At 50.8% G+C, this 27,498-nt stretch overlaps 1 protein-coding gene across 2 annotated transcripts; it reads left to right on the plus strand.

Annotated features, from left to right (window-relative positions):
* On the plus strand, positions 1–25,800 carry NR6A1 (nuclear receptor subfamily 6 group A member 1). 2 transcript variants are annotated; one of them, XM_040083329.2, is made up of 9 exons: positions 1–94; positions 6,527–6,757; positions 10,649–10,704; positions 12,132–12,289; positions 13,094–13,321; positions 13,662–13,916; positions 17,216–17,337; positions 18,768–18,920; positions 19,882–25,800. In XM_040083329.2, the coding sequence occupies exons 1-9, from the start codon at positions 67–69 to the stop codon at positions 19,968–19,970; spliced, it is 1,320 nt and encodes a 439-aa protein (XP_039939263.1). In that variant the 5' UTR covers positions 1–66; the 3' UTR covers positions 19,971–25,800. The 2 variants fall into 2 exon arrangements, with proteins under 2 accessions (XP_039939263.1, XP_039939265.1); XM_040083331.2 differs by having other exon boundaries at positions 13,097–13,321.
* The last annotated feature ends 1,698 nt before the right edge of the window (positions 25,801–27,498 follow it).

The following is a 27,498-nucleotide window of genomic DNA, read 5'->3' on the forward strand; positions in this document are numbered from 1 at the left end:
CGGCGATGGCCGAGCCGGGCTGCCCGCCCGCCGCCGCCATGAGGCGGCCCTAGGAGCCGGCCGGGGATGAAGCGGGACTCGACCTGCATGGAAGGTGAGCGGGGCCGGGCCTTTGTCCGGGCGGTGCCGCCGGAGGCTGCGCGGGCCCGGGGCCGCCCCGTCCGGGTGCCCGCGGGGTGCGGGACCGCGGGGAGAAGGAGCCGTGCGGGGGTTTTCCCCTTTCCCTGCCTTTTCCCGGGGTGCGGGGGCCGGGCAGCGCCGACCTGGGCTGCGAGCAGGATTATGCAATTAAAAAAAAAAAAAAAGGCATCAGTTTGTTTTGTGGCTTAATTTGTTTATATTTTAAACTTCCTAATCCCTCCGACCATCTGGAGGAGCTTTTTTTAGTATCGTTAATTATGGATAGTATCGGGGTCACGGAGGCGCTCAGAAGCTCCCGCTCGCCCTCCCGGGACCGGCGCTGCCCCCCTGGTATTTGCAGCCTTTCCTCCCCTCTGTGACTGGACACAGCGGTAAAGCTCACCTTCAGAGCAAGGATGAAATATTTCAGGAGGGAACGCTGCGTGTTTGGTAACACACGTTGGAGCAGTCACTGTTTCGGTTGTGCCAGGCCCTGCTCCCGCAGCCCGCACTGCTGGGGGTGGGGTTAGTTTCAGATTTTCTTAATTCAGCATCGTTCTCAGCGGCTGCACATCTAGACAACCCCAGTAAGGCCGAGAGAATAGGTTTTAGGGCAGGTAAGTCAGGTCTTCATTTTGCCGCTTTGTAATGTATCGATTAAAAACCATCTGACCCCCAGGCGTTAATTCAGAGCGTGCGGCCGCGCTGCGCCGAGGGCAGCGCACGGAGATTTATTTCGCTAAAATTGGCCCTGCGAAAGTTGATCACCGGAGACAGCGACTGAGCTGGGAGCCGCTGTGAGCGTGGGCAGCGCCGCCGAGACCCTCGTGCCCGTCCCCAGCTGCGGTCCCGGCCGCCGGGCGCGTTTTGGTGTGCGGGCTTTTGTTCCAAACTCTTTGTGCAACAACTGGCCGGGGTGAAGGATCCGTCCTCTGCCCGTCCCGCACAATGGAGCGGGGCGAGGGTCCCGCAGCGCCCCGCGTCCCTCGGCAGCTCCCGCCCGCCGCGACGAGGGGTCCGCGGGGCTGGGGCCGGGGCTCCCCTGCCCGGGAGAAGTTGCATTTCACAGATGAGTTTTTGATATGCAAATGGAGATGTGTCCCAGGCAGGGGAAGGGTGATGGGTTTCATCAGCTGCACGCTCTTGATTTATACCGAGCCGAAAAGGAGCAGCTGATGATTTCTGGGGTTTTTATGGGGGTTTTCTTTTGGTTGAACTCCTCTTGGGCAGAAACAGAATCGGGGTGGAATGAGACCGTGAGTTTGGGATTTCATGGCTGGGAAGGGAGAGCAGAGTGAGATTCACGGTCCATTCCTCTAATGCAGCATTTCTCCTCTTTTTTTCTTTCCAGTACTCACTTGCTGCTTTTTAAAATGTCTCTCTCTGTGAGCAGAACATCTTTTTACAGTACAGAGAATAAGGTTGTAGGCTGCCTCTTTCTTTCCCCTCCTTTTTTTTTTTTTTTTTTTAGCAGGAGGCTTGTCCATTTAAATTAACCTTTCTCCCAGCTGGGCACACAAATGTTTTTGTTTTAGTTCACAGAGGGTTAATTTTATTCAGCTCTCCCCATGGCCGGCCTGATCCGGGGCAGCACAATCTGCTCTTTGAGCCGGGCTGGCCGGGCAGGACGCGGTGCCTTCTCCGCCTCCAGCGTGGGGCTGGGACCCCCATCTGCGGGGTCGATGGGGAGCAGGAGCGGGACGCCCCGGCCCTTTGTGCGCCCGGCCACGGGCTCTGCCGCCGAGCTCGCTGCCGTCCCGAGCAGGGGCCAACGCACAGAAAAATTAATCCCTGTGTTCATCGATTATAAGTTTTAAAAAAAAAAAAAAGCCCCTGAAGCAAAGGCGCCTGGTTTGGGGGTGGGCTTGTTTGGACAATGCAGTGCTCTACAGTGAAGCGGGGAGTTCATCCAGTTCTGGGGCTTGGATTTCACGGGATGGTTTTCTTGAAAGTAAAAATTGACAATGAAAAGCATTGTTAGGAAAAATAAAGGGAAAAAGAAACCCCAACACGTTTGTTTGTGTTCGAGGCATCACCAGAGGCGAGAACAGAGTGGGATGCGGTTGGGATTTAAGTAACACATGTGTGAGATCTCCCCCTCCGCCCCCCTCCCCAAACAGCTGGTATTTAGCAGCTTGAGATTTAAACCCAGCTAAAGGGTGCTGCAGGGGGCTGCGATAGGGTCAGTTAATCAAGAAGCAAATAACTGGCACACAGCTGAAAAGATGTTAAATGTATTAATGAATTGCAGTGCTGAGTGTTGCCTGTAATTTATTTCTTTTCAGCTATAAAAGATTTTCTTAGCTGTAAATACACGTTCTGTTGTATAAATGGGAAGTTTTGCTGGCGACAGCTTTCTGCTTTTTCCCTCTTGCTTTCCAACCAGGCCAAATCCCAGCACCGTCTGCTCTGGGGTTTGGCTGAGGGGTTGTGCCTTCACTTTTGGTCTTACTTTTGGACGTAAAGTCTTTGTTTCTGTTCCATCATAAAGCACCAATACGGAAAATCCCACAAGCCTGCTGCACCAGCACGCCGCCGGGTTTCCGAGGTAAATCTCGCAGGCAGCTGCAGTTGCTGTAGAGTTTTCAGTGGGGTCTCACGGGGTGGGGGTGAGCCCCTGGCAGCCTGGGGACCTGCAGATGCAGCCAGCCCCGGGTCCCCTCCCGGAATGCGGCAGTGCCACTCCCCTGCTCCCGGCTCTGCCTTCCCGGTGTTTGTCCACACGACTGGCACAGGTGGGAGCAGTGACAGGGATGTGCTGCTGTGTGTCCCCATGCTTTCATTTATTTGCTGTGTATTTTAGAATCTTATTCATGTGCTGTAGTGCTTTCTGTTCGGGTCTTTGCTATGCGTTTCAGCAGGATTGTAAGGTATTTCCTTTTAGAAATTCATAGGAATTTTCTTAAAAAAATTATCAAGACTGCTCATTTTGCTGCGGGGAAAAGCCAGTTTCTTGAAAAATTAAATGTATTGCTTTTACTGTTTGTCTTATAAAACATAGATGAGGAGAGATTTTTAAATCTTTTTTACTCCATCTTCTGTGATTCTTGTGTAACATCATCATATTCTTGGGGAATTTACATTGTATGTGGTATGAAACCTACCATGACCTCTGAAAACAATACATCCTTTAATGTGGCTTCAGGGAGGGGCTAGCGAGGGAGTAGCCATAAAAATCTTCAGGGTTCAAGATGAGGTTGAGATTTTTGTGAGTGCTTTTGTCGTAGCGGCAACTGTTTGATTTAGTGGCCCCTGCTACAATGGGTTGGGAGAACAAAGCCAGAATATCCTGTGTATGAGTTGGTTAAATGTAAGACCCGTCAGGAAAATTGGGGAGGGGAACAGGGGGGAAACTTCCTCAGCTCTCTCTCTGAAATAAAACAGGTATTTGAAAACATCTCTTATCAATTGCTTTGTGTCCTATTCTGTGCTGTCTTGTGTAGCGTTTCAAACCAGAGGAATCAGTGAGATGAGAGGTGACAGAGACAGGGAGGAGGGAGGGCTTATTCACTTAAAAATTGCTATTCTTATCATGTGTTTTTATATTCTGGTGAAATTTCAGGGTTAAGGCAGTTCAGAGCACCCTCAGTGCAAAACTGCATTAGACTTGCTTGTGCTTTACCATTTCTGTGAAGTTCTCTGTGGTTCTGCCCCGTCTCTCCCATCCTTCACCCACACCAGGCGCTGCATTACGTGGAGTGAAAACTGGCAAAGGTCGGGAGCAGCAAACCCGTGGGCCTGGCCGTGGTCCCTGCAGGGTTTTTTAAAAATATCTAAACCTCCAAGCCTTTCTGTAGGCCATCATTTTCCATCTCCCGGTTTTGTTTGCGCCAGGTTTGTGGGGAGCAGGGGCACCTCTGTGGTTCGTGTCTTTGTTCACGGTATGTGCCGCTGCTCCACAGCCGGTTTTAATCTGGAAACCCAAGGAACAGTTTCTGCTGGAGGTGTGTGCAGTCCCTGTGGCCAGGGGGGCATTCACACCATCTCCCCCTTCTGCTGGGGAGATGGGGACGGCCAGGCAAGGATTCTGATTCCTCCTCGCTTTAATCATCCGGGCTTCCCACACTGGCTGGGTGACGGCCCTATTCTTCCCACAACAAAAACAGCCGTGCCTGGAAATGAGCCCTCGCTGACATGGGCAGGCAGGGCTGCGAGGGTGAGGGAACTGCAGCAGCCCCTTGTCCTGCCCCTGGGCACGTGTGGGACCCGCTGGCCGTGCCCCGGTGCTGCCCGTGTCCTGCCCCTGGGCACAGCGAGCCCGGCCGTGCTGCTGAGCCCGGGTTTATGGCACTGCTGTGCGAGCAGGGGGAGGGACAGCAGTAAAGCTGGGGCCGAGCTAAACCCTGCAGATAGAGGAGTCCTCTGTCCTGGCTAATCCCCAGCCCCCTCCCCGCATTTATCAGATTGCTGAAGGTGGAGATTATGCACTTGGTGACTACAAAGTCATGTTTAGCTGCCTCCTTCAGAGATGCTCAGATAGCCCCACTCCTGATCTGCACCCACATTCTTTTGGCTTCGGCACGTGCCTGAGGTGGTCTGTCCTGTAAAACTGGGAATGTTTTGGTGCCAATCAGGAGCGTCTCTTCACTTAAAGTTTGTGTTTCTTTTGTTCATCCCTTTATTTTAATGTTTTGTAACAGTGAAATTTGCAGAACAGTGCAAATGTGCATGCTGTGCATAGCAAACCTTTTAGAGATTAACACAGATTGGTTCTGGTTTCTACTGGGTTTAAGCTCTGGAGAAAGCTGCTTGTGAGTAGGAGCAGCTGGTTTAGATTTTTACTTGGCTTGTGTAACTGAAAACTGGTTTAATCTCTGGTCCTAATACATTTGGCACATTCATTTCTCTTGCATTCACACGTGCTGCAGTAGTAAGAAAATGCACCCTGGTTTGTCAGCTTGCTTGGGCTTTATTGAGGCTGGAGAAGATTTCACTGTGACTCTCACCTCCTCCTGCTCCAAAAATCCATCCTGTAGATAATCACCTTTGTCTCAGAGAATTCCCTGGTCAAATATAAATGGAGGAAGTCAGGCTTGGTGGTGGTGTGCTGAAGTGAGTTTGCCTCAGCTCATCTTCACAAGCCAGTGCTGTCCAAAGGCTGGGGTTTTTCAAGGTCTGTGTCCAAACAGGAGCTGGGGGTGTGGGTTTGTGCAGCCGTGTCTGCCCAGTCTGAGCTCCCCGTATGGATGGTGGGCACAGGAAGCTGCTGTGCCCAGGCAGCCACAGAGAGCCAGTGCCGCCTCCTGGGTCCTGCCTGGGCCGTGGCTGTTTCTGCCCCCGTGGGCAATGGCACTGTCCTCCCTTCAGGCCAGCGAACACCAGAAACAGCTTGGGAAGGGTGTGATGGAGGGAGAAGCAGCAGAGTGGTTCCTTTCTCTTCTCAGTGCCTGGCCCAGGCAGGGTGATCGAGTCATCTGGGGAATGCCTGTTTGACATTTGGGAAAGCAGCCTCAGGGAGAATACTGGAATACTGCTGATCTGTGTGTCCCTGAATGTATTTTAATAGCTCCCACCTTTGCAGTGCAGATCTGTTTGCAACCGTTGGGATTTTAATGGGTTAAAACCCGAGGTGGGGGTTGGAGGCAGCTTGGCCTGGTGTGCAAGGGGTTAAACTGTTGAGCTGTGAAACATCTGTTGCAGGAGGAGTTGCTGGTGCAACTTGCTGGCATTATTTTAAGCATAGCTGACTTGGTTGAAGTGAGGTTTAGGCCTCCCAATGCAGTATGAGGTGATGAGATTCTGGGTTAACTATTTGGGTCTCTTGACTATCATTTACTTCCTCCTTTCTCTCTGACATCCCTGTCTGGATATCTCACTGAGCTGAGCAATCTCTGCTCTCTCTCAGGCAGTGCTAGAGTCTTAAAATTCTGAAGTTAATGTGACAGCTCCTGTTGTGGAGAGCCCTGCAATATACATTTTTAGTCATCTGAAGGCCTTCCAAAGACTTGGAAAAGGATCAGTAAAATCACATCACTGTGGCTTTAACTGTTCAGTGGTTTCTGTAATGATGCTTTCTTGGGTTCTGTGTGGTGCCTCATGCAGTGAGGCTTTTGAAGCCCAGGGGTGTCCCAGGAACCTGTGAGATGTGCCAGGATTTCGGCAGTGTCTGCCAGGTTTCTGTATTTGCACACCCTGCTCTGTGCAGTTGAGGTGGGACCTTTTAGAACCCTTTTTTCCCTGTTGGGAGTTTCTGTTCCTCTCTGCTGAGAGCAGCAGGAAGGTCAGCGGAGGCTGCTGGGGAGAGCCCCAAGGGCCCTGCCTGGCAGCGGGGAGGGGAAGGATGGAGCTGCCCCTGCAGGGCTGCGGGATGGATCCTCACGGGCTGGCAGGGGCTGCTGCTCCTCGGTCAGACCGAGCTGACACAAAGCCCAGGATCCCCCTCTAAGCCTTTCCTCTTGCCTTGCAGATGAGCGGGTGGATCAGCGAACCTGCCTGATCTGCGGGGACAGGGCCACGGGGCTGCACTATGGCATCATCTCCTGCGAGGGCTGCAAGGGCTTCTTCAAGAGGAGCATCTGCAACAAGCGCGTGTACAGATGCAGCCGGGACAAGAACTGCGTCATGTCCCGCAAGCAGCGCAACAGGTGCCAGTACTGCCGGCTGCTCAAGTGCCTCCAGATGGGCATGAACCGCAAAGGTAACGGGCACGGGGCTCCGTGGGGCGGGCACACGGCTGTCTGTGCCTGCCATAACCCTAACCCCTCCCTTCCCTGCCATCCTCTATTGCAATTCTGCCTCTGAAACTCCCAGCAAAAAAAGCGCAGAGCTTCAGCCAAATCATGTGTGGATTAAAAACCACGCACGGGTACTAAGGTCGGAGCTGCTTCATTCCTGTATGGAGGAACAATCTATGAACTGGAAGCGTGGATAAATATTTTGAGGGTATTTGTGTTTATGCTGAGCAAAGTGGTCACTATTTCCATGCTTCAGTCTACTAACGAGTCAAAAATTAAAACAGGCTTTTAGAATCCCAAGGGATCTGAGGCAGATGTTACCTGTTTGCTGTCGTGGGTGCTTAGACCAGCAGCTGCTGCCCTCAGTGCGAGGGTTTTCACTGACCACCTGCTCTGCTTGAAATCGTTATGGTCTGGAAAAGGGACAGGCACCCCTTATCCCCACATGTGCAGAGGTGATGGAATGCTGTGGTATCATCTCCAGGATGGACAGCCTGAAGTAACTCAGAAATTAGTAATAATGAATGGGCTGTGGTTGATTTCAATGTCACGTCTCTACTCCTCACTCCAATCTGTTGCGTGTTTAACCCCCTGGAATTGCTGTTACCCGTTAAAAGCAGGGATTCCTTGGTGTGACAGCACAAGCAGGAGCTGGCTGTGCTCCCTTGGCAGTGAGGCAGTGCAGTGACCATCCCATTTACCCCAGTGTCACCACGTGGTTTTAGATGTGGCTGTTGGTGGCCTTGGGGCCATCGCTCACGCAAAAGCTGCCTGTCAGAAGCACTGAAACTTCCATAAATTCACTGCAAATCCACCGGGATCTTCCTGAGAAAGTGCGTCAGGGGCCGACATGGGAGAGCTGGGATGCAGGGCTGTGCTGTGGGGACAACTCAGAGCCCCTTTCACGGGGTTCAGGGTGTGCTCTGGGTGTGGGGACAGCTCGGGTCCCTCGCCGAGGGTCAGGGTGTGCTGTGGGTGTGGGGACAGCTCGGGTCCCTCGCCGAGGGTCAGGGTGTGCTGTGGGTGTGGGGACAGCTCGGGTCCCTTGCCGAGGGTCAGGGTGTGCTGTGGGTGTGGGGACAGCTCGGGTCCCTCGCCGAGGGTCAGGGTGTGCTGTGGGTGTGGGGACAGCTCGGGTCCCTCGCCGAGGGTCAGGGTGTGCTGTGGGTGTGGGGACGGCTCGGGTCCCTCGCCGAGGGTCAGGGTGTGCTGTGGGGACAGCTCGGGTCCCTTGCCGAGGGTCAGGGTGTGCTGTGGGTGTGGGGACAGCTCGGGTCCCTCGCCGAGGGTCAGGGTGTGCTGTGGGTGTGGGGACAGCTCGGGTCCCTCGCCGAGGGTCAGGGTGTGCTGTGGGTGTGGGGACAGCTCGGGCCCCTCCCCTCAGGGTGTGCTGTGGCTGTGGGGACAGCTCGGGTCCCTCGCCGAGGGTCAGGGTGTGCTGTGGGTGTGGGGACAGCTCGGGTCCCTTGCCGAGGGTCAGGGTGTGCTGTGGGTGTGGGGACAGCTCGGGTCCCTCGCCGAGGGTCAGGGTGTGCTGTGGGTGTGGGGACAGCTCGGGTCCCTCGCCGAGGGTCAGGGTGTGCTGTGGGTGTGGGGACAGCTCGGGTCCCTCGCCGAGGGTCAGGGTGTGCTGTGGCTGTGGGGACAGCTCGGGTCCCTCGCCGAGGGTCAGGGTGTGCTGTGGCTGTGGGGACAGCTCGGGTCCCTCGCCGAGGGTCAGGGTGTGCTGTGGCTGTGGGGACAGCTCGGGCCCCTCCCCTCAGGGTGTGCTGTGGCTGTGGGGACAGCTCGGGTCCCTCCCCTCAGGGTGTGCTGTGGCTGTGGGGACAGCTCGGGTCCCTCCCCTCAGGGTGTGCTGTGGCTGTGGGGACAGCTCGGGTCCCTCCCCTCAGGGTGGCTCTCACCGGCGGGGGCACAGCGCCACCTGCCGGCCGCACGTCCGCCTTCCTTTTCCTCATCTTCCTTTTCTTCTTTTCCTCTTCCTCCTTTCCTCTTCTTTTCCTTTTCCTCTTCCTCCTTCCCTCTTCTCTTCCTTTTCTCCTCTCCTTTCACTTCCTTCTCCAAACAACCGCGTGGATTGCACTCCTCACTGGTGTCTCTGCCGAGGCCAGGGAGGCCACAGGCAGCCCTGAAAGTCCTCGGTGTTGGGTTCTGGAGCTTTCTCTTCCCCTTACGGTGTTGTTGGGTTGGAAAATCCCTTCAATATTAGGTCTAAATACGAACATTTTTAAATTCAGATAAGGTGCAGAGCTTAGCATTGGTAGGAAAACCAGCTCTGAGGAGGCTGGCTGTCATACAGCCCAGGACCAGGATGATATTCCAGAGAGTCCAGCTGTATTTGGGAACCACTCAGGTCTCTTGAGGTCCTTTTAAAGGACCACCGGCAAAAACATTCTTACATTTTGTTGCAGGGGCAAGCTATTGTCTGCTAAAATCATGCTTTGAAATTGAAAGACCCATCAATTTATGCCCAGGGCTCATAATGGAATAAGCTGAAGGGAAGCTTCTAAATCACAGTTAGTGGTAAAATATCTTGGAAAATGAGAAAAGCTCTCCCTGAATTCCTGTAGTTCCATTAAGTTAAAAAAACCTAAAGGGGGTAAGAGCTAACTATGACAGCATTTTTTACATAATTCTTTTTTTTGGATTTTGGTTTTTTTTAACTTGTGAAGAACTGATACTTTTTTATAAAGAGCTTTCATAGGAAATAAACAGCCAGTGCTGTGCATTGCCTGGGTTGGTGGCTGGGGTTTGGGAAGCCACAGTTCAGGTCCTGTGGCCTCCTCCTCTGCCCTGCTGAGTGCGGGAGCAGCCTCGAGGCACACGAGGAGGATTTGAGCTGAGGATATCTCAAACCAAGCAGCAGCGTGGCTTTCCTGGGACAGAAATCTTTGCTTAAATTCAGTGTCATTTTCTGCTCCTGCAGCCCCGTGTGCCAGGCAGGGTGAGGCCGTGCAGCAGCAAGGTCACCGTGCAGCTGGGGAGAGCCTCTGCCAAGTCTGGCCAGGTCGTGGTGGGAAAGAGATGGAGCCCTGATAAACCAGGGGACCAGCCTGGGAGGGGAGGCACACGAGGAGCTGGCCGCCTTTGCCTTCTGCACAGAGAGGCAGAGGGAACAGGAAGGTAGAGAAGCTGCTCCAGGTTAATCCCCTTAGCTGGACTTCGCTGGAGCTCCCTGCAAATTGTTTAAAGAGCCTTAAAAATGCAGCTGAGAAATGAGGCTGCCCCTCTGGAAGGCAGCTGTGCAGCTTGGTGTGGTAACCTGAGTTTTGAACAACGGCTTTGCAAGCAACCAGTGGGATGAAATATCTCCATTTTCTGTGGTGGCTGTAGGAGATGTGACCCTCTGCAGTGACAGCAGGGTCAGCAGTGCTTTGTGTCTGTCTGACACACTGGTGGTGTCTCTCTGGGGGGACTCTAGCTCATGGTGCTTCACAGGGCTGTGAAGTTGGACGTGCTGGCCTCCACGTCTCATTTTCTAGCAGTCCTGGGCATTCACTGGGTTATTCCCAGGGATCAAATAGGGTTCCTTACCATGTACTGCTTCTCAAGTTATGCTGGAATTAATTGTGATAAAGGATTGCTATTTCTTCATTACCTATCACTCAAGGAGCACATGAAGAAACTAAAATCCTTGAGTAATGCTTGTAGCCCCATCGATGTGTCTGTGCCTTTTGCGGTGAGAGCCATGGTGCATGCTGCTCAAGCACTGGAGGTTTCTCTGTAAACTTCTTTAATAAAAAAAATGAACCTTTTAAGATATAAAAACTTTCAACCTAAATAGGTATCTACTTATGTGCTTTGGGAATGCCGAGCATTAGTGTTCCTCACTCAGGTTTGGTTGTATCTTTCAGCAATCAGGGAGGATGGCATGCCAGGAGGCAGAAACAAAAGCATCGGACCTGTCCAGGTGAGCATGTCCCTCCATGCTTCCCTTCAGGTTTTGGTCTCCTGGCTTTGGCTGGGCTGGGCTCAGACCACAGCAGCAGCTCAGCGTGGGCTGGGGATGGCCTGGTTGAGCCTCCATCGTCCCTGGCCATGTCTCCTGCTGGCGTGGCAGGGCTCTGACTCTGTCAGAAATACATCACGGGCTGCAGGTTGGTAAATCCAGCTGGGTGCTGCCTGCTGCATGGACACACCGACGGGCAGCACCCTGTCCTTCGTGAGCCACACAAGGACGTCCGTCCCTCCATGACTCCCAGTAAATCTCAATCTGCCTGCTGCAATCCCTTCAGTCGTGGCAAGCAGGGCACCAGTAAATGTCTGTGTGATTGATGGCACAGCTTGTCCAGAGATGCCTTGTAAAGCACGAGGTAATTCAGCGCAGCAGCTTGTGCCACATGCCTGAGAAATGATGGCCATTTCCAGCTTGCTTCTGGAAAAGGGGTCTTTTAAAAGTTTACTGTTTATTTTAGCAAAATAGAAATAACACTGAAAGCAATTTCTGTGAGTCTGAGTGCCTGGGATGGGGCCCTCAGCCCAGCCCAAAGCGTGAGGAGCCAAGCAAGCACCGCTGTGCCCTGCTGGGCAGTGCCTGTGGTCAGTGTCAGACACAGCCTGCCTGGAGCCACACAAGCCTGTTTCCTGCTGTTGACATGAAGGGACATACACAGAATTTAAACAAAACAAAACAACAACAACAAAAAAAACAACAACCCTCTAAATTTTTGTTGTATTTCCCCCATTAGTGGTGGATCATTCCTCCAGGAGCATGCCCAGCACTTTCTTGAAATTTTATATTACGGTGAACTCAATTTAAAAATTTTTTTAGTCCATTTTAGCTTTGTACATGTTACTCTCCAGAACTTAAGTATTAAATGTTCAGTTGGTGTTTCAGGTGCCTCCTGGTTCTTATGTGGAGGAAAATAGGGAACTCTGTCTCACTGTAAATGTTTTCCTGACTGATTTTATATGTGTCACCTTGCCTCTCTTGATTGCTTTATCAAACCAGAGCCTGCTCCACCTCCTGTTTGCCTTTCCCTCTGCCAATCCTGAGTGATGTTCCCAATGCACTGGCCTCAATTACTCCCAGGTTTTTCAGTGTGACAGTGGCTGATTTACAGCTCGTTGCCATGTCCATCTGACATCGTCTTTTCATGTGTCAGTTCCTGTCTGCTGTGCTACCCTCGCTTGAATGCTATTGCTGGAGCTGGAGGTCACCACGATTACCTGTAAATAGAATTTTTCATGTGTGTTGTTAAATGCAGAGGAAGGATGTGGTACCTGCAGGGGGGGGGTCAGCCCTGTTGCATGTGACCGAGCAAGGTGTCTGCAAACAGAGCCCTGCTTTTCTGTTCCCAGCCAGAGTAACCAACCATTGTGTCCTGTATTTGACAGATATCAGAGGAAGAGATTGAGAGAATTATGTCTGGGCAAGAATTTGAGGGAGAGGCAAACATGTCATGGAGCAACAACGGAGACAGTGACCACAGTTCCCCTGGAAATGGAGTTTCTGAGAGCAACCAGCCTTCACCTGTTTCTACTCCATCTTCAAGGTGGGAATGACCCCTGGAAGAATTTGGTGTTTACAGGAATCTTGGATTTCTTTCCCTGAGTGATACTTGGGGTCAGTGTAGGGAAAACATGAGTGCATCTTTGTTGAAAATGGTCGAGCAGCAGGTTCTTACCTCTCTGGTTGTGTTCTAAGAAAAACAGGCCCTGGATTGAAAAGAATTGAGCTGAAAAGTGAGATGCTTGTGAGCAAAGGAAGACAATCTTGAGTTAAAATTTTATTTAAAATATACCTCCATTTATCTTGACTGTGTTTTCTGCAGATCTTGAGAACTTGATCACTGCTCATTCTGCATAAGCTCTTTCTCTGTGCTCATATTTTGAAAATAAAACCATTTATATTAGTAACTGGTGCTGTTATAATAAAGTTGGCTGCTGTGAATGCAAACCTCCTGATGCAGTTCCTGATGCAGCCTTTGATTGCAAACACAGCAAGAACCTTAGACCTGATCCCATCTGCTTTCAGTTGCAGCTTAAGCTTGGCCTTGTTTGTGTTCGCTAGCTGTGCAAGTTCCTAACGTACAATCCTAAATCCTGGCCCGGTAAGGAAGCTGGGCTGGAAAGGCTGGGCACAGGTGGGTTTGGGGTTTCTGCTTTGCTCCCAGATCTCCATCGCGTGGAACCAGAGCCCGGCCAGGCTGGACATACGGCCAGCGCACACCCGGCTCCTTCCAGGGCAGGGTCTAACCACAAAAGCATTTATTTCCATTTTCTTTGCTCTCCCCGTTTTTGGTTAACGTTTCTGGTGGAGCTTTTGGGGGTGTATTGAAGAGCTTTTCCTTTTCCAGTAGGTCCGTGGAGCTGAACGGGTTCGCTGCACTCAGGGATCAGTACCTGGGCACTCCGGTGTCCACGCACTACCAGTACCTGCCGCACCTTTTTAGCTACTCGGCGCACTCGGCGCTGGTGGCGCCGCAGCCGCGCAGCCTGGACCCGCAGTCGCACAGCCTCATCAGCCAGCTGGTGTGCGCCGAGGACCTGGAGCCGCTCGGCACGCCCATGCTCATCGAGGACGGGTGCGTGCACGGCCCCCGGGGCGAGGCGCAGCCACGGTGCGAGCAGCAAACCGGACCCTGTCCCACCTTGCTGGGGTGCAGGGGCCCGGAGGGGGGTTCCGGGCTGCACGGCCCGGCCAGGCTGGGTGCCGGGCAGGTGGATGACCCCAGGGGCCGTGAGGATTCCCCTCAGCCCCCGCCCGGGAGGGTGGGTGCTGACAGTCCTGGCTCCTGTCACCAGGTGACACCCTGGGCACTGGCAAATTCCTTTGGCATTTGTCTTGTTTCCAAGTGCCTCATCAGATGATGCAATTCAATGTTTTTAATGTTTTTTCTGCCTTTGTACTAACTGTGCTTGCAGGTATAAAGTGACTCAGGCAGAGCTGTTTGCGTTGCTGTGTCGTCTGGCGGATGAATTGCTTTTCAGGCAGATTGCTTGGATCAAGAAGCTGCCGTTCTTCTGCGAACTCTCCATCAAGGACTATACCTGCCTGCTCAGCTCTACGTGGCAGGAGCTGATCCTGCTCTCCTCGCTGACTGTTTACAGCAAGCAGATCTTTGGTGACCTTGCAGATGTCACCTCCAAGTACTCTCCCTCTGACGATGAGCTGCACAGGTGAGATGGGCTGAGCCAGGGTGTGGCAGCGAGAGCTGGGGATGAGGAGCCATGGGAGCCCAGCAGCCGTTGGGTGTCCTCTGACCACCTGGGATAGATCACCTTACCTGTAGCTGTAGTTCCTAGAGAACAGTTGTTCCAGGCTTAGAAAGCCCATCATGGTTAGTCAGTGCTGTTCACAACTCCCTTCTGCAGGGAAGGACACGGTGATGTGTGGGGCTGTTTGAATTCCATGTAGCAATGCTGTTGTCCCCCAACACATCCCTACATGCCACCTTTTTATGGGGAGGGTAAAACTAACCAACACTTTGGGTAACCCTGGCACACAGGAAAGAAAGTCTTATTTAAAAACCCTTTGGGCCAGTGGAAAGGTTGTTCACAAAGCTGGTTGTCTGTATTATCAAAGCGTTCATTATTAATTGCTATTTCATTGTTTTGATTAGATAAATTTAAAGATGTTGCAACTTAGCTCTTGTTCTTTCCATGGTACTGACTATCTGATGCTCTGAGGAACTTGCCTTTCATTTATCATGTTGGTCAGGGTGTTGTTTTTTGGGGTTGGATATTTTATTTTGTAATCTTGGTGTCAGACAGGTTCTTCTTTTGGTAGCAGAGTCCCAGTCTCACCATAATATGGCACAACAGGTAGGATTTAGAGAATCTGCTGCCCATCCTCGCTTTGAACACCTGCCCTTTGCTCTCTGCCCTTGTTGGGCTCACGCTGCTGCCGGAGTCACCGGGGGATGTCCGATGAGCAGAGATTTAAAACACTGCTGTTGTCCTCGGCCATTGCAGTGTCTCATGGTTCTTGGGGTCTCCTTTGTGCATCTGTTGTGACAAGCAGAGGCACTGGCTGAGCCCGGAGCAGGGAGCTGGCCCCAGGTGTCTCATTTCCTGGGACGGGTTCCTGTGCGGCGCTGCTCTGCACAGCCATTCATCGTGCATCTGGTGCCACTCCTGCTAGAAGCACTGAGGGTCATAGAAAACCACAATGACACTTGTTCTTGCATTCAGCTGTCCTTTTGTTCCTGCTGTCCTGGTCAGAGCCTCACAAGAGAAGTGTTTGTTTCATTTTGAGCTTGTGATAAATACAAGCGAGAGGTAAGACAACCAGACAAAGGAGGAATCCTCGCCCTGCAGAAACCAGCAATTCAGAGCTGGTCGCCTTGAAGGTCCTTCAGAGAGGATCTGTGCACATACATAAAAATAGGTGTTCTTGGGAGAGGAATGCTTCTGCAGTCTCTCCTTGTGATTTAGCTTTTCAAGTGTCATTAATTGTCATTAGTAACCTGGGAGAAGGCACACCCAAAAAGCCATTTGGCAGGAGGCTACACAGATGAGGGGTCTGGAGCTGCCTGGCTCCCTCTTCCTGGTCTTCATGGTCCTTCAGCCATGGCTTGAGTGTCTCCAGCAGCAGTGGGATAGCTCATGGGTATCAGTCTCCCTGTCCAAAGCACTCGTGGAAAAGCTGGTCCTTTTGGATTTGAGAGGGGCCCTTTTGGACAGGTGTCCCAATTGTGAGTGTTCTCAAAGAGCCCCCGCTCCTCTGGCATTGGTCAGGAATGCCTGCAAAGGGAGCTTCATTAGAGCTCACACCTCTAGAGGTTGGAGAAATCTCACTGAGCAGAGATGGTCTGGCACATCAGGGTTAATTTCTGCTCTTAACAAAATGACAAGAGCAATGCTAAAGCATAGGTGACAAACAAAGGCATAGAATGAGCTCCACAGCCCCTGTGTTTTAATTGCTTCTAACAACTGGCTAAATGTTCTGTTTGCCTGCTAGATCAAATGTTTTCTTTTATTGTGCTGTTTTTCTGAAGATGAATATGAAATGAATAGACTCCTGACCTCCCCCAGCACTCCTGATAGTGTTTCCCTTCCCCCTCCTCCCCAGCTGATCCCGATAACTCCCAGCCAGAAACTTGCCTGGTGTAAACTGCGAGGAAAAGTGTGTGGAGGAGTCAGTCCTCGAGGAGAAATAGGGCTGTGAAAAACAGAACAGCTTTGTTTGAAAGGAGGAGGAAAGTATGTGCAGAAAAGTAAGACAGTTCAACTGCAGGAATGAGAGAAGAGCTCTCCTGGATTTATGAAGTGATGAGTGGCTGGTAAAAATGTGCATGCTCTAAAAAGAAACCCAACAGATGACTGAGTGGTCTTTGTGCTCATTAACTTCTTGAGCTTTGCAATCTTGCACCTGCAAGATTTTTAATGTCAACTGGAGAGCAAGAAAACTTGTACAACTTTAGATTAGCCGACAAAGCTTTCATCACTTACAATATTACTTTCTTGAAGAACTGACCTGAAGTTCAGACAGCTTGTTTTCACTTCGCAGAGGTCAAACCCCACCGTGCATTTTACAAATAACTTTGAAGTAAACAAACACACATGCCAAAATAAGGTATTATTCAGTGAAAAAGGTTCTATTTCTGTTCTATTCAGAGATGGCTTGCTGGCTGTGCTCTTATTCTTTGTGCTGCACAATGCCAGAGCACGCTGAAGCTTCCCGAAACACTTCTGTCCCACTTCTGAGCGCTTCTGCAATATGTAGCTGCTTTGAAGCCAGGGGTATTGCTGTGAGATGTGTTCCCAAGAGGCTGTTCTGGCCCTGGGCAGGCGTGGGATGGTCTGGAGGTGCCTGCAGATACCCACAGCCCTCCACACTCTCCCGCTCTGCTCCAGCCTGCTCCTTCCCCATGGCTTTTTCATGGTGCACACGTGGAGTATTACTCCTGATGAAATGTAGAACCCTTTTTAGCGTGAAGACCTCATTCTGCGCCCACAAGATCTCCATCAGGCAATTTCCCAGGAGGATCTGGGGTGTTCCCAGTGCTGTCCATCTCTGTCACTGGCTTTGCTGCAGATTCCTGGCTCTGTGGAACCTTCTCTGCTGTCAGAACAGGCTGGTGGGGAACTGAATCACCAAGAGAGGTGTTTTTCCCTACAAATATCTGTAGATCATGGACTCCCCATCCCTGGGCCAGGCAGGATGGGGCTCTGAGTAACATGGTCTAGTGGAAGGTGTCCCTGCCCTTGGCAGGGGGATGGGACTGGATGAGCTTTGAGGTAATTTCCACCCAAACCATTCCATGCTTCTATGATTCTGCATTTGTAACTGAGACATTTTCCTCCTTATTTTTGGTACCAGCAGACTTCAGGCAGTTTTGATGACTTCTTTTTTTTTTTTTTTTTCCAATTCTCTTGCAAGGTATTAAAATCTCTGAAGTTACTTTAGTAAGCTTCATGCCTTGGCTGTGCAGTCAGTGTGCTGTGTGTGCTGATGTGTGATCTCTGCCCTCCAGGTTCAGTGAAGAGGGGATGGAGGTGATGGAGCGGCTGATCTACCTCTTTCGCAAATTCAACCAGCTGAAGGTCAGCAACGAGGAGTACGCCTGCATGAAAGCCATCAACTTCCTCAACCAAGGTGAGAAGGCAAAGGGGAGGTACCAGCCCCACTTGTTCATTTTTATGCTTCGAAGGATGAATTTGCCAGACTGGTTGCTCTCTTTTTAGAGCTTTTCTGACTCATTCAAATGTTTCCCTTCAAGGATATATCCTTGGGTCTCTTAGCTGGGTTCCTACTTTTTAGGTTCCATACTGAAATCTGGCTTTTCACAGTGAAAGGTAATCACAAATGAAGTATTTACATGCAAGCCATGAATTCAGCCTAGGAAAGGGCTGTATCCTCCTGTTGATTAAGCACCATATTAAAGCTGGTAGTTCAGGCTCCTTCAAGACCCCAGGCATTTCAAAATCCATGCAAACACTCAGTGAATAGTGTTCAGCTGTAATTTTGGAAATAAATGTCCCCAAAGTCTTTTGTACAGTGAAAGATAGTTGCAGTCTGTAAAAATGTGCTGCGGGCTCCCTCCTCCCCCGCTCATTTCCAGAGGGAGATAATGCTGACGCTTCAATCTGTGCCGGGCTGAGGTTCCGGTTTGCTTCCCTGGGCAGTTTCCTGACACTGGATAATGCGCTTCTCGAGCTGTCTCCATTGTTTTCCAAAATGTATTTTCATTAACTTCCTGTCTTCTTTTATTTTTAGTCGAAGTTTGCAATTTTTTATGTGAAATACCTGAAACTTATTTTTAAAAGTCAGCTTTTGGGCAGTCGATCAATGCCTCTTCCGTCAGATGGTCTCCCAGCACCGAGCCTGCTCCGAGGCTCCGTGGCTTCCTCGCTCCTGTGCTGGATCCTCCCCAGGACCCGCCAGTGCCGATGCTGCTGGTCACGCTGCCAGGGGGACTTCCTGCCTGTCCATTCTCCCTTTGTGCGTGTTGCCTGATGCTGGCAAAGCTAAATGAAAAATACAAAATTGATGAGTTTATAAAGCTCCCGTGACATAATTCATAAGCAGATGGGGAGAAATGTGATGATATCTTGAATTCTAGAGCTGAGTGCTGTCCTCAGCCGAGATGATACAGCTAAAACCAACGTGTTCCCTGTCTGAGGAGGTGTTACACTGACGTGCTGTGAGGACCAAACCCTGACACCTGGCTGTGTTGTACCAGGCAGGGATTCAGGTTGCTGGGGCTGTTCCCTCCAAGGGCATTCACTGAGCTGCAAATGAGCAGTGTAGGACATTAGCTGTTCTCTTCCCAGCCTTTTGTGGAGGGAAGTCCTGGATCCAGACACACATATAAAGATGCATCCATGATGCAGGCACAGCAGGAGGGGAGATGGGAATTTTAGTATTGGTCTAACCGGGTGCTGGAAGCCAGTCTCCAAAGCAGGAACCCAGATCAGAGTGCCAGAAATCAGTCTGTCATGAAGAAGTGACAGTAAGTGCCAGGCTGCTGCTCTCCTGAGATGTTCCTGTTGTGTGTTCATCGCTCTAATTGTATTCCTTTCCAGATATCAGGGGTCTGACCAACGCCTCCCAGCTGGAGCAGCTGAATAAGCGGTACTGGTACGTTTGCCAGGACTTCACGGAGTACAAATACCCCCACCAGCCAAACCGCTTCCCGGATTTGATGATGTGTTTGCCAGAGATTCGGTATATTGCAGGTAACTTCTGAGCACTTCTCCCGCTGGGAGCAAGTAATGAAATTTGCTCCTAAAAGATAATTAACTTACTGCAGTGAAATTCCTGTGGACTTTGGTTGAGGATGTTTGTGTGGGACCATTTCCTATCAGAGCTTCTGCCCGTCTTTAAGCCCATCCAGCTGCCCTGAGCTCATCCGGTCTGAGGGGCTCTTGGCGAGGTGATCTGGTGGTGCTGGTGGGCACAGGGTGAGTCCCATTCTGGGAAGAGGTGCCTTGCTCCAACCTGACACCCTTTAAGTACATTGTTCAGTCTCCCCTTATTCTTCTTTCACTCCCAGCTTGAGGGCATTTTGTCTCAAAAGGGTGTAATGCTGGTTTGAGTAGTTATCTCATCAGAATTAGGGAGTTCCTTGAACTGAGCAGAAAGTGATCAGCAGAGTTCAGGCACACCAGTGTAACCCCCAGCTTTCCTCGTCCGGACCTCGGAAATCCGCAGGTGAATTCTCAACTGCAGTTGTGTTGCTAATTAGATCTCCAAGGTCTGGTGTTACTAAAACTGTTTGTTCCCGGGCGTTATGGCAAAGGGAGATGCTTGCCTCCCTGTGTCAAGGCTCCGTATGCTTCATCCTACTCCGTCATAATGAGCTAGATAATAATCTCAGAGTAGCTCTCGTAATTTACTCACAGAGATCAACAAGGGGGTTTGAGGTGAGATGGGATTTTAGCCTTTCCCACTTTCTATAAATATTCTCCATTGTGGAGAAATCATTTTGATCTGACTTTGCCCATTTATTTTGCTTTCTGTTCAGTAAATAATAAATCATAATGTGTCCAAATGCATATCAAATGTCTAATGTAGCTGTAGGATGATTAACTGTTTCTGCGAGAGGTTCAAGGTAAAACAGTCTCCAGTGCTGCTGGCTTAGGTGTCTCTGAAATCTGATTCAGGAGTGGCTGCTAATTCTGGTTTCTTTCTTACCAGGAAAAATGGTGAATGTCCCCCTGGAGCAGCTGCCTCTCCTTTTTAAGGCCGTTCTACATTCCTGCAAGACGAGCGTGAGCAAAGAGTGAGCGCAGCTGGCCCCGGCCGGTGCCTTACGCTGAGCCTCGGGCGGGAGCCAGCTCACCCCGGAGAGGGGCAAACGCCATCCAGGCAGGAGACAGGGCAGTGGGCCTCCCTGCCCTTGTAGCAAGAATCTTTTTTGTTTGTTTGTTTTGTTTTTTTACTCTTTTTCCTATATATTTATTTCACGACAGAGTTGAATGTATGATCTTCAACACGATGCACATGGTTCTGTAAGAATGCAGCAGATGCATTCTCCAGCGGTTTACAGAATGTGAAGATGTTTAATGTTACAGTGTTTGTTAGGGTTAGTTCTTTTGTATTTGGGGCTGGGGACCGAGATGACTAAGACTACCTCAAGGAGAAAATGCTGTTCACGCACTGCTCTTTCCATGATTTGCATCCAAAACATTTGTCATAGAGAGCAAATGTCGACAGAGCTGTTAGTATCCCAAAGGGACGACTTTGGAGAAGTGGGTGCTAGAGAAGTGCCAAGCTTTTTCTTTAATTTTAAAAAGGCAGGGAGTGGAGAAGGAGAAGTCTGTCTAGGCAGTTGGTTTCTTTACCCCTGGCAGTTTCCAGATGCAGGTTTCCAGTGGGATGGCAGTGCTCTGAGGGGCTCCCTGGCCCTGTCCTCTCTGGGGAGCTGCAGGTGGGGTCTGCCCCAGCCCCTCCTGGCCAGCTGCCCTCTTACTGTTACCACAAGACCTGCCAGTTCCTCTGAAATTGTGTTCCTGCAGCTCATAACAGGCTGCTGGCATTACACAAAGGTGTTCCTGTTGCTAGAGAACGCTAAGGACTTTATCATTGCTTCCTTAAAATCCATTTTAGGTTTACAAAAGCAGGAAAAACCTACTTAGAGAAGAGGCAGGATTGCCCCTGTTAATGTGTTCCTCTAAAATGGTACCTGACTCCTGAGGCTTCTGCATTGCAGCAATCCACGTTTTGGGAGCAGTTAATGTATCCTGTGTTAAATGGGGCCTGTGTAGCGGGGTGAGGGACTCCACCATCCTCTGGCATAGTTTTCTCTGCTGGACTCAGGGAATGGGTGTTCCACAGTTACATCCTGCCAGGACTGCCATGTTCCATGTGGAATCCCAGGAAAAATTACATTACTGCTGTACTTGGTTGCCTGCCGTGTTCTAGGTCTTGCAAGGCTCGGATTTTCCATCTCGCAGGCTCTCCACAACTCCAGATAGAGAACTGGTTTAATGACAGCTGAGTAGCTGATTGATGATTGCTAAGTGCTGGTGTTTAGCTAAACTTGGGCATTCTCATTAGTGACCTCATGATTTCCTGCTCATGAAGGGGAGCTTGGATGAGATGCTCTTGATCTCATCTCCTTCATTAGGAATTAATCTTCAAAGACTGTCACTCTCCTAGACAGCCTTGGCTGGATTTCCTTCCCTGCCTCCATAGATGTAAATCTGGCATTCACTTAGCAAGGTGGCTCCTCGATAAGTGTTTGAATGCTGATTTAAAAATACTCGTGGAAACAACTTCTGTTCCTTCAGGGTGTGAGGGACGAGTCACTACCTTCTTGTCTTTCCCTGGTGACAGCTGCGTGGCACAGAGCGAGCACGGCTCAGCAGGGCTGCAGCTGCCGTGCATGAACGTGATGGTGAGCAGGAGAAAAATCCCATGCACCAAAGTCGTCTTTCCCTCCCTCCCCTGGCCCGGCGGGTGCTCCCGGGTCGCAGCCCGAGGGGGTGGTGACCTGCTGGCGCCGCTGGCCGCGGTCACACCGCGCCGGGGCCCTGCTGCTGCCTCACCGCGGCCATCCCGCCTGGGCATCTCCAGCTCAACGGTTTCCCTCTTCCACAAGTCCGTAGCTGTTAATTTTACATTATTTAAACAGGATGTTACGGGTAACAGCTGCTGGGCACAGCAGCGGCTCAGCTCGATGGAGCTTCGCTCCCAAAGGTGGTTCCATAAATCTCATTTACTTTCTGACAGTACAATGAGACACGTGTGTATTCTCAGGAAAGCCTTCTGCATACAGCCGATACCTCACGTGTTCAGGGGAAGATTTTAGTGTACCTGTTTGTGAGTTAGAATGTATTTCTCAGCTTTTAAGTTTAATTTTCAAATAGCTTGATATGATCTTTTTATTACGGGTTATTTCTGGCTTGCTGTTTAATACACTCAAGGAATTGTTAAAATTGCATAGGAGTAATTTTATTCTACAGTTACTGAATTATTATAATCTGTTGATGAATAAGTGTTTTAATTAGTGTACATAAAAGCAGTCATCTTGTTGCCAGCTATCCAACAAAAATAATCTATTGGGTAATCTGTGGTTTTCCAAAATAGTCTCCCAAAACTAATGCTGTACCACAACAACAACCAAAAGCCTAAATTCAGTTATGATGACAAACAGACATGAATGTTCCACTTTCTGTTGTAGAAAGCAAATTTTACAAAGGTTGATTGGCAGCAGTATCCGTTCCCAAATACACATTTGCCATAGGGAGTAGAAAATCCTTCCTGAACTGACAGGTAAGGAAGCAGCAAACAGACCAGACGGAATCACCGGACAGTCATTCCTGATACCTTCTGCACCAAGTCCTCTAATGACTTGTATTTTTTAAACAGGGTAATGTGAATGTGTTGCATTGCAAACTCAGGTATTATGAGAAAGTAGGAAAGTAGCTAGAGACGTAGAGACATTAGGTAGATGTATTTGTGAATTTGGTTTGAAGGACACCCTGGAAAGGTTGGAATTTTTGTTCCATTCTTCACGTAACATTCAGTTTACAGGGACTCATATTTTATTTGTGCTTAATGCTACTAGGGGGAAGTTCATTATCTTTGGTATCTATCTGCTCTTGCTTATCTGACCTTCTGTCATAGAGAAATCAATCAACAATAATAGTCTTTGGTAGAATTTTCTGCTATGACAAGTCAATTTTTATCCCCGATTTGAAAGACAGATTGGCTGGCTGACCCCCTCTTCTCCTTCAAAGCATCTGTGCAGATAGAAAGCTGAAGAGTTACTTTTAATCCGAGCAGAGATTTGGGACATAAATTTGAAGTGCTCAGGGGAGGCTGTGGAGGAGCAGCGGGAAGGGGTCCCTGCTCACGGGGCTCGGTCAGACCCCGGGGCCTCAACAAAACCTTCTGGAAAGTCAGGGATTTTCTTCCCCTTCAGCTCAGGCTCCTGCCATGTGGGCTGAGCCTCGACCCCTCAGTGTGGGTCAGTTGCCAGTCCCTGCTCTGGGCACGTCCAGCCCTGCGAGAGGGCAAGGGATGAGCAGAGGGACCTCGCGCTCACTGCGCTTCCGTGTGCACCGGCTGCTGCTCCGCTGTGACCTGCGCCAGTGCCCTTCGTGTCCCCCCTTCTGCAGAGACAGTGCGGGCTTTGGCTCATCGGGGAGCTTCTGGATTCTTCTGTAATTCTTGAATCCAGAGATTTACCTCTCAAACCTTTTGCCGCCTCCCATCACGCGCAGGCCGAAGGGGGAGCACGGCGTTTGCAGAGTGACCAATGGTCAGTGGCATTGCCAGCAGTGGTCAGTGGCATTGCCAGCTGCAGGGCACCTGCACTGGGCAGCTGCCACCCTCGTACCTCTCGTTTTCCCAGGGCTGGCGTGTTGCTTTGAGGGAGCCCATGAGAATGAGGGCTGCCAGGGGTGCCAGCAGTGCTCCTGGCTGCTCTCACTTGCTGGTGGGGGCCTTGATGGCCCTGTCCCCAGTCATGCAAAGGCTCAAGTGCCTCTGCTGTGTCCCTCCCTGTGCCAGCAGGATCTGCCCTTGCTCCTCAGGCTTCTGCACAGACCAACAGCCGCTTCAGATAAAGGAGTTTAAGTCTTGTCCTTCAAACCAACTTAAAAAAAAACAAAAAAAAAAAACCAAAAAAACCCACTTGAATTTCTTTTACCTTTACTACATTTTTTAAAAGGAAAAAAAAAAAAAGAAAAAAAAAAAAGATTCTCCTGTGAATGTGCTATTTCCCATTCATTCTTTCTTCCTTCTTGGTTTTGATTTGAAGCTATGAAGCTCGGTGTCTGTGAAAATGTTGTTATTTCTCAGGATAATAAGCGGCAATCATCCCTGCCACATGAAAGGCAGGAGAAAGGGGGAAACTTGGGGAACTAGTTAAAGTATGAAACTAATTTTTAAGTTGTAGATGATGTGTAAATGGAGGCGAGTGCATAGCTATCAGTATCAAGCTGTGGCGTTTCTCTGGGTTCACGGTGTGTTGTTTCAATGCACAGAAGCTCAGGGATAAGTATTTAAAATGTGACCCAGAGAAACCCTAGTTTTGATGTTGCAACAGTTGCTTCTTTCCTGACTTGTCTGGAGGACCCGCTGGGAGCTGACCAAAGCCCCACACGGGGATTTTGGGGGAAAAGCTTTGTGTTTGGCTGTGGGAAGTTGTCCTGCTGAGGGCTCAGACGTGGTCCTGTGGACAGAGCATCCCGAAGGTGCAGGGGCTGTTTGAGGCTGTGCCCTTGCACCACCCAGCAGCTGTGTCTGTGGGGCTCTATTTCTGCATTACCTCATCCCTCTGCCTTTGCTGTTAAATGTTTGACTGTTCATGGAAAAGGGGAATTTCTCATTGTGTCCCTGGCAGCCAGTTGCAGGGCTCTTTACCCTGTTGCTTATGAATTCTTAATTTTCATCAGTACAGCTCTCTCACTATGGTTGTAGGCACAGTCAGACAGTTAGAGAAGGGCACTGGCGTGTGACTCTGTTGGGTTACAGCTGCTCTGAGTATCCAAATGCCCTCAGCCAGCCACAGACAGGGCCAGCACTGAGTGAGAGTCGGCAAAAGTTTGAAGGGCTGAGACACCCTCCCAGCACCCTCAGTCAGGATCTGCAAATCTGAGTTTAAACCAGCCTTGCAAAAAGCTAGGAGGTCAATCCAGGCAGTGTCTTTCACTTGGAAAAAAAAATTTAAAAATAGCTCCTTTGAGCTGCCCTCTGACTAGTCTGTGAAAGAAGCAACATGGTTCAGTGGAAGAAATGCCCCCAAGGGCAAAAAGAAACAGAAATTTAGACCAGATGACGATCAACCTTAACAAAGCCTTTTGTGATTCATTGTTTTCTTTCAATTTATAAAATGTCTTGTAATAGTTGATAACATTATTGACTCAATTTCCATAACTAAACTACCTCGTGTGACATCCTGTTTATCATCTCAAAGGGATTGTGTGAAAAACTAAACACTGCCAGTGTCTGTTGCCAGCGAGGAACAGGGGCTGTGATTGCTGGAGTTGTGTTTCCCTTCCCGTGGGCTGGGGCTTGGCTCCTGTCCCTGTGGTGTGTCCGGCGTCCCTCCCTGGCGAGGATGTGGCACTTTGGGTTTTGTTGGTGCCCCTTGAGCCACAGGCCTGGTTCCAGCTCAGCGCTGGTGCAGAGGCTGCCTGTGTAACCTGGGACCTCACAGGACCTCGCAGCTCCTCCAGTGTCCGGCCTGGGGAGGCACCGGCTCGGGTTTGCTGCGTGTGTCAATCCCTTGCTGTTTGAGGGGCGTTTCCGAGAGGGTCGGTCCCAGTTGTTGGGTCTCTCTTGGGGGCGTTCTCAGTGATGGTTTCTCCCGTTCATTTTTCGCACAATCCCTTGTGTAAATCAGGGAAGCAGGATGTTGCCTCGGCATGACACACGGTGAACATTGGCACACTCAGAGCCGGGGCTGGGGCAGGAGGGGGTGTCCGGCCCCATGTCACCCACGGGGGAACGGGCACCGGGAGCTGCCCCCTCACCGCGCTACGACCAAATGAATGTTTCTGCCGGCGGGTCCGTGTCAGCCCGGCCTGCCCCCGCTCCGCTGCTCTGCTCCGGGACTTGACTACCTGTGGAAATGTGACCAATAAGTGTTGAATGCATGTTTAGTGAGTGTTTAGCTGTATGAACTAATAAATGTGAAATGTTCTGCACCGCTGGTGTCTCCTGGCTGTCTGTGCCTTCCCCTCCTGGTGGCGGCTCTCTCTCGGGGTGGGGAGCACCGTCAGGGTGGGGGAGCCCAGCGCTGCTCTGGGTGGTGGCTGTGGCCCTGCCCTGCCTGCTGCTGTGCTTCTGGAATGGGCTGTGCGTGTGGGGAAGGCCTTGGGGCTGCTGCTGTGGCTGGGAACTGGGATAAGGGATTTATTCCCCGTGAGAGGGCCCTGAAGATCAGCAGTGATGGGAGGTGACAGAGGATGCTCTGTGCACATGGGGTGATGGGTTTGTCCTCACCTTCAAATGAAGTTGCAGCTGCGTGGAGGTGACGAGGCAGCCTCTCCCCTCACCCTGCGCTGGCACGAGGCACTGCCTGGAAAGTCAGGCTGGAGTGGGAAAAGTACCAGCACCTTTTAATTTTCAGCTCAACCCCTGCTGACCACTGCATTTTGATTAGAGCTCTGCTTCCTTTTCATCTCGGTGCTCCGGCGGGTGACAACTGCCACAGCCTCGTGTGCGCGGCGCAATAGTTTATCACCGAAGGCCAGCGGCTCTATGAATTCAGAGCCAGTGCGGAACAAATCACGCTGTCACTAACGTCAAACTTGTTAACCTGATCTTTGGTGGATCACTAGTGTCAACATTGCATGGGACATACATTATCGGGCCCAAGGACTTAGGGAGATGTGTTTGTCAGGCTGCTCTGTCACAGTCCCACTCTTGACCTTCGCAAAGGAACTTTCAAGGGTAAGCTGCTTTCCTCTTGACAGGCGTGGCTGTTCCCAGGAGTGTGTCACCCCGTGGGCACCGGCTGGGACAGGGCTGTGGGGTCAGCCAGGTCACCTCCCTGCAGCGGTGCAGTGAGCCCAGCAGTGGGTCACAGATCTGCTGGGATGGTCCTGTGGGGCCTCTTCCAGAGTTGGGGAAGGTTCTCCATTAATGTCCACCCTGCCCGTGTCTATCCCATGAGCTCTCCTCATCTTGTCACCAATTGCTCCCACATCTCTCCTCATCCCTTCCCCAGTCACTGTCCGTTTGGTGTTCACACCTGAAAACCTGAGTGCAGCAGACTGGTGGGTCTCCATTGTCTGCTCCATCACGAGTCTCTCACATCTCAGTTTGCCCAGTGCAGACACTTCTGTTGGGGTTGGTCACCGCTGCAGTGGTCACATGAAGGATGGGTCACCAAGGGTGGGCTGGTAAGACCATGGAGAGGAGGTGTGTGCTCCAGGTAAGCTCCTGTCCAAGCCTCTCGGGTCAGTTGGGTTTTTCAGTACCTTTTTTGGGGTGGTGGATCCCCTCCCTGCCGCCTGCCACGAGTAGGAGCGGAGCAGTGCCACGGGCTGGGTGCTAGGAGGCCGCAGGTTGGGGCTGTGCTGGAGGAGATGACTCACGCCTGGGGGGACCCTGAGGCAAATTCTGGGTCTGCGCTCCACATCGCTGTGCTCGTGGGCTGACCCTGCTAATCAGCTGTGAAAGAGAGAGAGAAAGCTGGAGAGAAATCTTTCTCTCTGCTAACCTCATCACAATAAAGATTCCTATAAAGAGCTCTTATCCTTGAAGAAAATGAGGCACATAAGCAGGAATAGTAAACAAAAGGCTGTCATTTTGACCCAGGAGTGCTTCATGTTGTTGGCAACTGCCAAGAGGAAA

This window comes from Hirundo rustica, chromosome 20, assembly GCF_015227805.2.
Source record: "Hirundo rustica isolate bHirRus1 chromosome 20, bHirRus1.pri.v3, whole genome shotgun sequence".
Classification (NCBI taxonomy): domain Eukaryota; kingdom Metazoa; phylum Chordata; class Aves; order Passeriformes; family Hirundinidae; genus Hirundo; species Hirundo rustica.